Here is a 14,233-nt window from a genome sequence, read left to right on the forward strand (position 1 = left end):
CTCTTCATCAAGAATTATGGCAATCATTGCCAATTCCACGTCCGAAAACTTTGCCGTCCTAGAAAACACTGATTTCACGCTGTACGGCATCACCACGGATGTGTGCATAGACGTCACCGAAACAACACTGATATCACTGACACTGAGCGGACGCGGCACTGATACGTCACTGATGTGTGTGAATCGGCCTTTAGAGGGAATAATAAGGTCTACAATCTACAAATTCAGCCACAGCTGCCACACACAACCTCTCTCTCTCTCTCTCTCTCTCTCTCTCTCTCCTTATCAGCTAGTTGCTTCCCTTCATACTTAGTTATTACTTTCGTAATATATACATACCTATAGTACGTACATTAATATTACACAGCTGAGTACATATATCCTTTTGCAAATTTACATGATACAAACATTACATACGAGTATGTAGTTATGTACTATGTAGTATGTACTTGCAGGTACTACGTAGTCACTATGTAAAATTATCTCCCTCCTTCTGCTCTTCCGCAAAATTCTTGACACATTAGGTTGTGTAAATTTCAAGGGAAATGAATACATGATATTACTTGCTGTTATTTTATTAGATAATTAATTTATTAAACACACAAAAACACACCAATTAATTTTCCTCAAACTTCCAAGCTCTTTACTCTGAGTCTGTAGTCTGCACTCTGCAGTGACTCGATCTGCACTTTGTGTGTGACTCTATAATCTTGTAATCTGTATGTGTAATGTATAAAATACGTATATCCGCCACATCCTTTGTGTAGAGTGCGGGCTCAGATACGGATGCAGATGCGGATGTGAAAAATTATGTGGATGTTCCGCGGATGCGGATGCCGATATCCGATAGATCTCTAGACCAACCTGTCGGTCTTGTTGGCGCGGGTGGCAATTCCAGCCGCCAGGCAATAAAAGTGCAACAGGCGGGCCAACGCGGCTTGCGGCGGCTGGCAATTCAGCAGAGAATTGCCAAGTGTGAATCAGCCTTTACAGAGGGGTGATCTCGTACCAGTACATGTAATGAGCCCGTTTGCTCACTCCAAAGCACCATTTGAAGCATCTTCAGCGCGGACATGTGAAATGACAAACCTGTATATTGGACACACACACACAGTAAATGTATTTTCTTTCTTTTAGAGTACAGTGATATAGTGGTGGTAGTGTATTTGATATTACTAACTAATATATAACTTTCCTTTTGATAACACCCCCTGTGTTGCGGGTTAGAGGATTAGGGATTGATGTTTAGTTCAAGTATCCATTCACGCATCTATTAATGGTATCAACAACAAGTTAACAAGTATTGGCAGAACAGCCCCACACCCCAAAAAAAACAGCGTCAGTGACGTCACAAAGTTTATATATAGGAGTGGTGGACGGATCTGCCTAGATATTCGCCGGACAGTGACTGGAGGTGACGAAACGCTCTCGCCTCTTTGATTGTGTGCATCGGTATGTCAACTTCCGGTACTGTTCTCGGTCACTATTTGTGCTGGGGTTTTTTTTTTTGCTGGTTTGTCACATTCTAGGACGTTTGCATACGTCATGTGCCTATCTGGAGTCTGCTGATGTGTTCGGACAAGTGTGCTGCATTGGCTATTGTGACTTCGGTTGTGTAAAAGGCAATGTTGGGTGCAAGTACAGGTGACTCCAAGTACATGGATATTTTTCAAGTGCAAGTACAGTCACTTTGCTATGTACTTCAGGTTAAGTCCAAGTACATGTCATTGTAGGTAAGTACAAGTAATTTGTGATAAAAAAAAGTCACAGATTTGTAAAGCACGAAAGTTAGTAGTTTTCGAATATACACATTAATGAGTACACTGTTAAGAAGTGGAGTTCCATATAGAAACGTAAATGGAAATTCTACCTTTATTTTAGCATATCACTGCTTTTATCATAGAACTGCAAAAACAAGAACATATACTTAATGAATAACTTGAATAAGTAATACTCCTTATACTGCAAATGCAAGACTATTCGTCACAAAATTCGCTAGAATCTATATACAGTATATAACTTTTGATTGAATGCAATGTACGTGTTTGTACTTGAATGTACTTAGTATTTTCAAGTACTTTGGGTCTAAGTACAAGTACTGTACAAGTAACATCGAATTTTAAGTCCAAGGACCCAATGCTGGTAGAAGGTAAGTGTTCACCTGTTTCGTTCCCGTTTCGATGTTATTGTTCACGGTATTGTTTACTACACTGATACCGTTGTTATGTGTTTGTGTGTATACCATCAAGCTCAGACAGTATTGATGTTGTTGGTCGCTGGAGTCTGCTCTGCTCTACAAAAAAAAAGTTGTTCGTATTCGCTGTCGTTTCATAAGAGTAATGTCTTTTTGGGGAACGGGATGGATGAGAACAAGCACTTGATGGTTATTGTTATACCCCGGAGCGATGACGAGTTGAGTTCGTGTGGGTCTGACTGATGCATATACTGCCATAATTGTAGATTAAACGAGTACTTACCAAGTATGAAGTTTGATCGTAATTTCACGAACATTTAACTGAGTCACTGAGGTAGGAAACGAGAGACGCTCACGCCACCAGCTCCACATCAGTCCTTTAGAGAGTAGGTTTGAGGAAGCAAACAAACACCTCATTGAGCAGATTCCAAGTATGTTCCATGAGTGTCTGGGTTGGGTAGGGAGGGCGTTTCCTACCTCAGTGACTCAGTTAAATGTTCGTGAAATTACGATCAAACTTCATACTTGGTAAGTACTCGTTTAATCTACAATTTCACTTCACAACCATTTAACTGACGTCACAAGGTAGACAACGAGAGCTTTAGAGAGGTTCCTCAAACCTACTTTTTGTTTTCCAGTTTTAGGCGTATTAGACTTCTATAATAGGGATATTAGAGACCAATGATATAACCCAATTTATTAACAATGTGTGATGCGCCTCCCTGGCGTGTACAAAAGTTGAAAACAACCAAATAAAAATTATACCTATTATAACGGTATAATAACAAGTATTATCCTAATGTGTACTCAATTTTAACAACAGTAGCAAACGTAAAATTGCATACAAAAATAAACATTTTCACAAGGCAGGGTCATACATAACTTATGACAAAACTGCCCTGGCAAACTGACCACCTTTGTTGATAGGTTTTTGATAATGCTTAGTGAAAGTTGACTCCTTGGCCCATCCAATGGTTGATATAATAGCGGCAGTTTCAGGGCTGCCTTACTGGATGAGGCCGACCTAGTAGAATGAGGGGAAAAAATAGACAGGTCAATCCCAGCAGCTTGCATAATATTTTTCGTCCACCGACGTAACGTATCCCTCGCAGCTAATTTTATTGGAGGTTTTGTTGTTATAAAAAATCCCGTGATTTCCCCGCGTATGGATTTTGTTCTACTAAGGTAATTCACTATTGTGGCAACAACATATAACTTTTCATCATGGTGATAGGCATTAAAACTCAACTCGGACAAATGGTCACCTGGCCTCGAAGTTTTAAGTGGATCCCCTATCCTAAAAACAACTCTGGACTCTGAGACAGTCATGTTTCTAGTGTCAAGTAAGTGTAACGTTTGTCCTCGTTGACCAGTCAATAATAGCATAAGAATTGCCAGTTTTCTGGAAAGTTGAATGAGTGATAAATCCTTATTTTGCCCTAAACTTGTCAAGTGATCCAAGACTAATTTAGGGTCCCAGGTAATACGGCATCGGGGAAAAGCTGGTCTTTCCCTAAAAACTGCCTTCATAAATCTGGTCACTAAGGGATGTTGTCCTGCCGGCCGGTCATTAATACTGGCTACGGTAGAGATGGCTGATCTTATGGTGTTCATTGAGCTGTAGCTTCGCCCTTTTGCACTCCTAAATTCTGACAACAAATATTGGAGAAATATATTCAAAGGTGGATGAAATGGATCAATTTCCCCGCAGATGCAAAAAGACATCCAGCGTCTGAGAGGTGGCCCATATTGTGATTTTGTGCTATCTCTCCATGACGTAAGGAGAAATTGGGCAACCTCTGCCGAAAAGCCTTGATTTTCGTACGATTCCCTGATAAAATCGCTGCCGTTAACACCAACCTCTGAGCCTGTGGATGGCGTTGAGTAGGATGTTGTGGAAGAACTAGGGAATTTTTGGGGAGAAGAACGGGAACTGCTGCCATTAGCTGGAGAGCTTTGGGGAACCAAAACTGGGTCGGCCACAGTGGGAATATCATCAGTATTGATGCCTCGTCTTCTTGGAGTTTCTTCAAGACTCTTGAGATGATCCTGAAAGGCGGGAAAGCGTAAAAATTTCCATTTGACCAGGGCAGTGTGAAGGCATTAATGTGTGTGGCAGATGGATCTGGTTTCCAGGAGACGTAGGCAGGCACTTGTGCATTAATTCGTGTAGCAAAGAGATCCACATCCGGTGTATAAAAAAGTTGGCAAAGTCTATTGAAAACACGAGGGTGTAACATCCATTCACCATCCAAATTCGTAACTCTGGACTCTCTGTCTGCTTCAACATTACGTAACCCTTTTACGAGTACATACTGTGCCGATAGGGTAATCCCCCTTGACTCAGCCCATGCAAAAATTTGTTCAATTAATGAATTAAGGTAAGGTTTACTACTACCACAACGTTCAATACAGGCAACTGTAGTGGAATTATCCGAGCGAAGGCGGATATGTGTTCCCCTGATATCTTTACAAAGGGACTTTAAACCCAAGAGAATGGCTTTTAATTCTAAGCAGTTGATATGATTCAACTCCCTATACGCCCAGTGACCACCTGTCTTAACGTCTCCCATGACTGCACCCCAACCTGTCAGGGAAGCATCCGAGAACATAACCAGTTGGGGGGAAGAGGATCGTAATGATTTAACCTGATAATCTACACTTTCAATCCACCATTGGATTAATTCCCGGGGATGATCATCCAGAATAATTTTTGAATTATAATTTCCATGGTATCTGGCAAGTTCTCTGTTACGAAAAATTTCGAGATATTTGTATCTAAGTGGGGCCAATTCTATAGCAGGATCCGAGGCCACGGCCAAACCAATGAAAGAGGACAAGTCAAGCAAGGTAACTTCCCCCTTCAATAGAAGCCGACCTTGCGTCTTTATGCGGTCTTTCTTAACAGGAGGCAAAGCGGCCGTCATAGCAACAGAGTTCAGCACAACCCCAAGAAAAGTAATTTCCTGTGTGGGTTCCAGAACTGATTTCTTGACATTTATCGTGAGCCCCAAAGAGTCAAAAAACTGCATGGCATAGTGTGCATCCCTTGTTAATTCCTCTTCCGACTCTGCAAAGAAAATACAGTCATCCAGATAGCATACAACCAATATTCCACGTTTTCTAAGATGCGATAGGGCAGGCTTCAGTAATTTCGAAAAAATACGAGGGGCTGACGTCAAACCTTGTGGTAGACAAGTGAAACGAAAGAACTGATCTTTCCACATAAACTGTAACCATTTTCTATCCTCTGGCTTAACAAAAACTGAAAAATAAGCATCTTTAAGATCCATGGTAATGAAAAAACAGTGTGGATGAATTAACTGTATCACATCCTTTCGAGTATCTAATTTAAAATGGATATGAGTAATATGATTATTAAGTTCCTTGAGATTGAGGATGACTCTAGTAGTACCGTCAATTTTAGTAATAGGGAACACATTAGAAAAGAACCCATGCTTCTCTGGCTCACATCGTTCAATTATTTGTTGTTTAAGGAACAATGAAAGAGCAATATCCAGGGCATGGCTATCAGCCGTTGACAATTTCAAAGGGCTAGGTGGATTATTCTGGCTGGGTAGACTGGCAAAATCCAGAAATTTACTATGTACCACATTGTGAATAAAAATGTCCTTTGTGAGTGATCCCCATACTGAACTGGCATAAAAAATTTTACCTCCCTTAAAATTATCTGGAGTATTAATCATTGGGGGTAAAACAGTACTCACCCTGGGGTGGCTTATTGGTGGAGTTTTGGTAAATGCATCCCTCTCCCCTGGGGATGCTTCTGGCCTAAAAAAGGCCTTGGCTGGTTATGTAGCTGAGAATGCGAGGAAACCTGATAGGGCCGCCTAGTTTGCTTGTTTGAAGCATACCTCCTCCCAGAAGACTTGTAAGGACGGTATGTAGGCCTTCCCAGTTTCTTTGTTTTATGTATTTCCTCGCATTTCTTAGTCACATCAAACGGAAAAAGAGCATCTTGTCCAACCTCATACTCCCACTTGCAAAGCTCGGCCAAGGCAGAGTCGTGAACATGGAGCCGTGCAACTTCTTTCCGTAGTTGATTAATGTAATTAATAACAGAGGAAAGCAGCCTAAGACTCATGTTTAGTCCATCTAAGTATGAATTTATATTTTTTCCTTTCTTTTCCCCGATATCGCTTATGCACAGTGCAATAGGAACTAAAGCTTTTGAGATCAGGCCATTAGTTTGAGTAAGCTTGGCGTCAATCAATTTTCCACCAAAACTCTTTGAGATCAGGCCATTAGTTTGAGTAAGCTTGGCGTCAATCAATTTTTCACCAAAACTCATCGCTTTGGAAACAGCAGCGTTGGTCACCGGAACTTTTAGGTTTGGCACATTGCTTGGGAGCTTGATTTTTTCACAAGTAGATTTTATACCTTCAGCGGAGGGTCGACGTCTCAAACTCAAGTTCAGGATGGAGGCCAAACGCTCAGAGAGGGGCTCTCCTTTCTGTTCCTCACTATGGAAAAGACCTGAGAATTCCCCTAATGCCTTAAGAAAATCAACCTCATCACAGTCTTGGGACGCAGGCATGGAGTGGAACGTGTCCAGGTCATCCAAAGGGTCAAGCAAACCCACTAAATTTACTGTGGCGTCTTCCTCAGACGAGGAAATGTCATGAAGACCACGAATATTTTCACAGTTATCGTAAGGCTCATCTTCCCGTACTGGGTTATTGTCGAGTTTTTCAATTAAATCACTCAACAATGCAGATAGCCGGTTGATAGTTTCACCGCCAGACGAGCACTCGGTTGTTGTGTTGGCGCGACTTGGGCCGGCCACAGCTGGTGGTGAACCACACTCGGGCCGTGGTTGACTCGGGCCGTCCTTCACTCCCGTGTCCTGGGTGGCCCTCCTTTTACTGGCCGGTAAAGGCACAGAGTCTTTCTCACGTCTCTTCTTCTCAGAGGACGACGATGACGAACGCCTTGGCGTTCCGTGAGCCTCGTTCTGGTCCGACATCGGTCTGAACAAAAAGAAACAGTACCGTGTCACATAAAAGCCTTTCAAACACACAAGGCGAACAATATATGTCCATGGATCATATATGTTACTTCCACCAAGAAGGGACGGTTCGTCGGAAGGTGAAGGCTTACCAGGCTACGTGGAAAAAGTCGGTGAAAGGTGAAAAACTAACTGGAGCAGGAGAGGTCTGGACTGCGTGGAGGCCAGCTGTGAACTGATGTGGAGCTGGTGGCGTGAGCGTCTCTCGTCGTCTACCTTGTGACGTCAGTTAAATGGTTGTGAAGTGAAATCGTGGGTTTTTCTAAACAGTTTGTATTTCCGATTCCCTCCCTCCCTACTCTTTGTTTTATGTTTGTTTTGTGCTACTTTGCTTTCACGAATGTTTTTCTTAGTTTATTTTCTTATTGTATGTATTGCGTTATTTTTCTCTCTACATTTTCATATTGATTTTTCAATTTTTTTTTCTTATACTACTTGCAGTCCCATTCTCTCTCTCTCTCTCTCTCTCTCTCTCTCTCTCTCTCTCTCTCTCTCTCTCTCTCTCTCTCTCTCTCTCTCTCTCAAATGTGAAAAAGAAAATGTGAAAAAGAAAATATATACAAAAAACAAACTTATCCTACTATATAAACAAATAATTAACACAGCACTAGTGTGGGAGTTTGTGTTTTTCGTCACCTGTGGGCAGCCACTTTCACTTGGTGGAGTGTCATTGTCTGTGTCACTCGTGGCTGCCGTGAACAAGTTCCACAGTCTGAAGGTTCTGGCTGTGTAAGAGCGCTAGTGCTGCTTCGAGTAAGATCGAGGCACCTGCACCAGCATGTCCCTGGAGGTGGTGGTCCTGGACTCCCTCTGGACAGCTCGTGGTGGGAGCCGTAGCGAGCTGAGATGAGGGACCTCCAGAACCCGGGCCTTGTGCTGGACCACCAGCGCCGACACGTCCCGATGCTCCAGCGACGTGACTCCGGTCTGCTACCCCTGCTGTTGCTGCTGCTGCTGTCCGTCCATCCCCACCAGCCACAGGGCACGCCGTTGCACGGCATCTAGTCTCTGCAAGTGGGTGGCGGTACTCGATATCCAGAACAAGGCACCATACTCCATACAAAGTCATATCTGAGCCTTGTACAGTGTAAGGATGCCAAGGGAGTCGGGTTTCTCGTCATTCGACGCAGGGCAGAGACCTCCCAGCACCTTGACGTGTTTTTGAAGAGGAAGTGTCTGGCCTCCAAAACACAAATGGCCTGAGATGGCCGGGGAGGCAGATGGGGACCGTGAGATGACCATGGTCTGCGTTTTCTCGGGAGCGAAGCCGACTTACCACGTCTCTCCCCACTCCGTCAATAGCGTGAGCTACCTGTTTAGCTCTCTGACGGCTCGCTGACTGTCGGAGCAGCAGTAGGAACAGGAGAGACTGCAGTCGTCGGCGTATATAAGCAGAGTCGGTATTTTTCGCAAAAGGTCATCAATCTTTCTTTTTCTTTTTCTTTCTTTTTTCTTTTCTTTTTCTTTTTCTTTTTCTTTCTTTTCCTTTTCTTTTACTTTTTCTTTCTTTTCTTTCTTTCTTTCTTATTCTTTCTTTTTCTTTCTTTCTTTTTCTTTCTTTTCTTTCTTTTTCTTTCTTTTTCTTTTCCTTCTTTTTCTTTCTTTTTCCTTCTTTTTATTTCTTTTTCCTTCTTTTTATTTCTTTTTCTTTCTTTTTCTTTCTCTTTTTCTTTCTTTCTCTTTTTTTCCTTTTCTGTTTTTTTTCTTTCTTCTTTCTTTCTCTTTCTCTTTTTTTTCTTTTTTTCTTTTTTCTTTTTCTTTTTTCTTTTTTTCTTTTTCTCTTTCACTTTCTTTCTCTTTCTCTGTTTTTCTTTCTTCCTCTTTCTCTGTTTTTCTTCCTTCCTCTTTCTTTTTTTCTTTCTTCCTCTTTCTCTGTTTTTCTTTCTTCCTCTTTCTCTGTTTTTCTTTCTTCCTCTTTCTCTGTTTTTCTTTCTTCCTCTTTCTCTGTTTTTCTTTCTTCCTCTTTCTCTGTTTTTTTCTTCCTTTTCTCTGTTTTTCTTTCTTCCTCTTTCTCTTTTTTTTCTTCCTTTCTCTTTTTCTTTCTTTCTTTCTTTTTCTTTCTCTTTTTCTTTCTTTCTCTCTTTTTCTTTCTCTCTCTTTTTCTTTCTCTTTTTCTTTTTTTCTCTTTTTCTTTCTTTCTCTCTTTTTCTTTCTCTCTTTTTCTTTTTTTCTCTCTTTTTCTTTTTTTCTCTTTCTTTTTTTCTCTCTTTTTCTTTCTCTCTTTTTCTTTCTCTCTTTTTCTTTCTTTCTCTCTCTTTTTCTTTCTTTCTCTCTTTTTCTTTCTTTCTCTCTCTTTTTCTTTCTTTCTCTCTTTTTCTTTCTTTCTCTCTCTTTCTTTCTTTCTCTCTTTTTCTTTCTTTCTTTCTCTCTTTTTCTTTCTTTCTTTCTTTCTTTCTCTCTTTTTCTTTCTTTCTTTCTTTCTTTCTCTCTTTTTCTTTCTTTCTTTCTTTCTCTTTCTCTTTCTTTCTTTTTTCATTCTTTTCTCTTTTTTTCACTTTCTCTTTTTCCTACTTTCCCTTTTTTTCGTTCTTTCTCTTTTCTTTTCACTTTTCGTTTTTTCTTCCTCCTTTTTGTTTCCCTTTTTTCGTTCTTGTTTTCTTTTTTTTCTTTCTTTCTCTTTTTTCTTTTCTCTTTTTTTCGTTCTTTCTCTTTTCTTTCCTCTGTTTTTTCGTTCTTTCTCTTTTCTTTTTTAATTCTTTCTTTTTTTTTCTCTTTTTCTCATTTTTTCTTTCTTTTCTCTTATTTTTCTCTTTTTCATTCATTCTTTCTTTTTTTTCTTTTTTTTCTTTTTCTATCTTTCTTTTTCTTTTCTTTCTCTCTCTTTTTTCATTGTTTCTTTCTTCCCCTCTTTTCTCTCTTTCTTCCCCTCTTTCTCTCTCTCTCTCTCTCTCTCTCTCTCTCTCTCTCTCTCTCTCTCTCTCTTTTTTTTCTCTCTCTCTCTCTCTCTCTTTTTTTTCTCTCTCTCTCTCTCTCTCTCTCTCTCTCTCTCTCTCTCTCTCTTTTTTTTCTCTCTCTCTCTCTCTCTCTCTCTCTCTCTCTCTCTCTCTCTCTCTCTCTCTCTCTCTCTCTCTCTCTTTTCTTTCTCTTCCACTCTTTTTCTTTTCTTTCTCTTTCTTTTTCTTTCTTTCTTTTTTTTTTCTTTTCTCTAGCTTTTCTCTTTTTCTTTTCTTTCTCTTTCTTTTTCTTTCTTTTTTTTTTTCTTTCTTTTCTCTAGCTTTTCTCTATCTTTCTCTATCTTTCCTTTTGTTCATTTTATCATTTTTTCTCTATTTTCTTTTTCTCTTTTTTTGTTTTTCTTTCATTCTTTCATTCTCATTCTTTCTTTTTTATTCTTCCTCGTTTTTAATTTTTTCTCTTTCATTCTTCCTTTTTTTTTTTTTTTCTAATTTAAACATAGGTACATTATCACCCGAAGGCGCACTGCCGTGTGCAACCTATTTTAGCGGTGTGACACAACACACAAATATAAATATAAAGATATATACGAGTACATATATATACATTCTTTATTTATCTTAATATTGTTAGCAGGGGGGGTTGGGAACGAGCCCCTCCAGTGGTGTGCTGCTAACTTCACGTCCTGGGTATCCATCCCCCTGATATGAGGGACGGAGGACGCGAAGACGTTCCACAGTCTGGAGATTCGACCCCAAAAGGTGCGCTGGTGTTGGCTGGAGCGGGAACGCGGCACTTCCACTGAGTCACCACTGGATAACACCGTTCTCGTGTCCCGCGAGGTGACTCTGGTGGGCAGCCGTAGTCCCGCCAGATGTGGCACACCCTGCACCTGTGCCTTATGGAACACCACAAGGGCCGCCACGTCCCTGCGGTGTTCCAGCGTGTGGACGGGAGCCTCAGGATGGGCTGGGGCACCTGCTACTTCCACCAGTCGCAGCACTTGTCGCTGGATGCCGTCGAGCTTGCTGATGTGTGTGGCAGCACAGGACATCCAGGAGAGGGCGGCATACTCTAAATAAGGCCGTATCTGGGCCTTGTAGAGCAAGAGCCTTCCTCTCCTGTCGAGCAAGCTGGCCACCCTCCTCAAGGAGGAGACTCGGTGTGAGGTCTTAAGGGCAATGTGTTTGACGTGGCGATCAAACCGCAGCCCTCGATCCACCTCAACCCCCAGAATCTTGACGAACTCCTGGAGTTCGAGAGGAAGGCCACCAAAGCGTAGCCCTCCCTCCACTGCTGGCTCGGCAGCAGGGGATCGAGAAACTACCATTGCCTGTGTCTTCTCCGGAGCAAAGGTCACCTGCCAGCGTGCCCCCCACTCCTGTATCACCCCAAGCTGCTGATTGATCTCTTCAGCAGCACGCACACTTTCGTGTCGAGGGTAGGTACAGGAGAGAGTGCAGTCGTCAGCATAAGCTGAGACCGCCGGCAGCTGTCGGGAGAAGATCGTCCACGTAGATGTTCCACAAGACTGGACCCAGCACCGAGCCCTGTGGCACTGACGCTCTCACCGGGAGGGACTTGGACGCTTGCCCATTGACAACGACCTGGAGGGTCCTTCCTTGGAGGTAGTCGCCAAGGAGCTGAAGAAGGTCACCCTGGATCCCCTTTGCCCTCAGCTTTTCCAGAAGGCCCCCATGCCAGACCCTGTCGAAGGCGTTTTCTATATCCAGGGCCACCACAACAGTGTCGAGGCCGCCGTCAAGGGCGTCCTGCCAGTCCCCGGTGAGGAGCATGAGGAGATCGGAGGTGGACCGCCCAGGTCTGAACCCAAACTGTTGGTCCGAGAGGAGGTAATTGTCCAGGAGGTGGCGACACACCACATCTGCCACCACCCTCTCGAACACTTTCCCCACCACAGAGAGCAGGGAGATGGGTCGATAGTTTTTTGGGTCAGACCTGGAGCTCCTCTTGTGTATGGGAACTACCCGGGCCTCTTTCCACACTAAGGGCCAGGTATTTTCCCATAAGCAGGCAGAGAAAACTGTGGTGAGGGGGACAGCCAGCTCGTGGGCACACTGTTTCAAAACGTGCGGGCTGATAATGTCGGGACTGGTAGCTTTTTGTACATCGAGCCCCTGCAGCAGACACTCAACAAGCCCCTGCGTCACCTCCACCTTGGTGACAGTCTCTCTGCACTGCTGCTCCAGAAGAGGCGGTGACCTTTCAGGGTCGTCCACCTCCATCTTCCCGGCGAAAAGGGTGGCCAGCAGCTGGGCCTTGTCCTTGCTGTTGGTGGCCACCGTTCTGTCGGGCCTTGTGAGAGGAGGGACAGTGTCCTGACGGTTGAGGCCCTGTCTGCCCTTAACAAGGGACCACCAAGTCTTGTTGCCCACTCCAGGGCCTCCTAGCTGGCGCTGCAGGTCCTCACACCTCCCTACGGCCCACCGGCAGGTCGTCACCATCCTCTTGCAGGCCGCACGATGTAGGTCTTTGTTGCGCCGAGTAGGACTCTGTTTGTAGTGGAGCCACGCAGAATACTTCGCCTCGGCGGCAACGCGGCAGCGGTAGCCAAACCAAGGCTGGTCCATTGGTCTGGCGACGAACTCACGGTGGGGCACGTGTTGCTCTTGGAGCGCCAAGAGGCGGGAAGTGAAGGCTCACGCCTGTACCTCCGCTCCACCCTGCAGGATGGAAGGCCAGTCAGTCCTGCGCAGGTCTCGGCGAAGGAAGCCCCAGTCTGCCCTATCCTATAGCCAGACTGTGCGAGTGGTGGCCTCGTCGCGAGGCACACCCATGTCCACCTGGGTCAGGACAGCATGGTGGTCAGAGCTGCCCACGAGACCCAGCTGGTGGCAGCTGAGTGTGTCCTCTTCCAGGTCGGATATGACGGGGTCCAGGGTCCCGCCCCGCTCATGAGTGGGGAAGGTCACATGGTCCTTCAGGCCCTGCACTGTCATGAGGTTCTCATAGGTGTCGCGCTCCAGGTGGTGGCTGAGGTCGCCCACAAGCAAGATGTGTTAGCAGCGGTGAGTCACATGGAGGACATCTAGGGACTCCGTGAGGTACAGGAGCGAGTCAGGCCCCTGCCGGGGGGGCGGCGGTACATGGCACACAGCAGGAGGACAGAGTGGTCGGCCAGCACAACCCAGAAGAACATCACCTCCAGCTGAGGCGGCGTGTCCACGTCGAGTTGTTGTGCCTGCCCTCCCTCCCTGAAGCAGACAGCCACTCCGCCTCCAGCTCTATCCTGTCGGTCTCTCCTGGCCCAGTGAGTGTAGCCACCTATTTTGCCGAACGATGGCTCCACCTCTCCGTTCAGCCAAGTCTCCGTCACCACAACTGCATCTGCACCGTGTCGTAGTACACAGTTGTAGGTTAGGTCTCCTATGTTCGTTCGGAGACCCCGTACATTGGCGGAGATAACCTTGAATTGGTCGCGGTGGCGGTCGGGCCTTATCATGTTGGAGGGAGTTGTGGTCCGGCCTGAAGGGGTGTGACAGGGCTCAGTTGGGGGTACCGAAGGCCAGGCGGGATCCATTGGCAGCCCTGGGTGTGGCCCCAGTTAACAGGCTGAGCTGAATACGGGCGAGACTGCGGAAAGGGCTGCAAGTGTGGTGTTACTGATGGGGAGGCAGCGGCCAAGTATCCCCCCTCCGCGAGGATCTGCCGTAGCAGTGGGGGTTCGGCTAACGATGTACTGCTGGGAGTAGCCTCCGGTGGTGTTCGGTTGCCTGGCTGGGTGGGGGGATGGCGAGTTCAGGGGCGTGCCGCAGTTGTTTCGGCCTACCTGAATTCCACCAATCCCTCCAGCACTCAGAGCCCTGACAGACCTCCTCCCAGTGTCTGTCTATGGTCTCTGGCAGAGCACTGACTCCTTGTGTGCACGAGGCAACTTTGCCTCGCGCTGCTTGGAGGCGACGAGCCTGTCAGCGAGTCTGAGGGCTGACGCAAACACCTCCCTGTACTCTATGATCAGGTCCCTATCCTGCTGGAGGGACCTGAGGATAATATTTGTTCGAGAGGCTTCTTCTGTCAGCTTCTCAACCAAGGCGATTAATTCGTTTTTTCTCCAGGTCTTCCCAGTGACTCCGTTCTGCGGCCTGTTCTTGATC

The 14,233-nt window shown here is 44.9% G+C and overlaps 1 protein-coding gene across 2 annotated transcripts; it reads right to left on the reverse strand.

Annotated features, from left to right (window-relative positions):
* Positions 1 to 2,894: 2,894 nt before the first annotated feature.
* On the reverse strand, positions 2,895 to 7,657 carry LOC135099728 (uncharacterized). 2 transcript variants are annotated; one of them, XM_064002207.1, is made up of 3 exons: positions 5,923 to 7,654; positions 4,055 to 4,243; positions 2,895 to 3,218 (listed from the first exon to the last, which is right to left on the reverse strand). In XM_064002207.1, the coding sequence occupies exon 1, from the start codon at positions 7,179 to 7,181 to the stop codon at positions 5,934 to 5,936; it is 1,248 nt and encodes a 415-aa protein (XP_063858277.1). In that variant the 5' UTR covers positions 7,182 to 7,654; the 3' UTR covers positions 2,895 to 3,218; positions 4,055 to 4,243; positions 5,923 to 5,933. The 2 variants fall into 2 exon arrangements, with proteins under 2 accessions (XP_063858277.1, XP_063858278.1); XM_064002208.1 differs by lacking the exon at positions 2,895 to 3,218 and having other exon boundaries at positions 3,228 to 4,243; positions 5,923 to 7,185; positions 7,316 to 7,657.
* Positions 7,658 to 14,233: the final 6,576 nt, after the last annotated feature.

The sequence above is a fragment of the Scylla paramamosain genome, chromosome 4 (assembly GCF_035594125.1).
Source record: "Scylla paramamosain isolate STU-SP2022 chromosome 4, ASM3559412v1, whole genome shotgun sequence".
In the NCBI taxonomy this organism is placed as follows: domain Eukaryota; kingdom Metazoa; phylum Arthropoda; class Malacostraca; order Decapoda; family Portunidae; genus Scylla; species Scylla paramamosain.

Coding starts and splice junctions, on each gene's coding strand:
- LOC135099728 (XM_064002207.1), bottom strand. CDS start 7,181: ATGTCGGACCAGAACGAGGCTCACGGAACGCCAAGGCGTTCGTCATCG.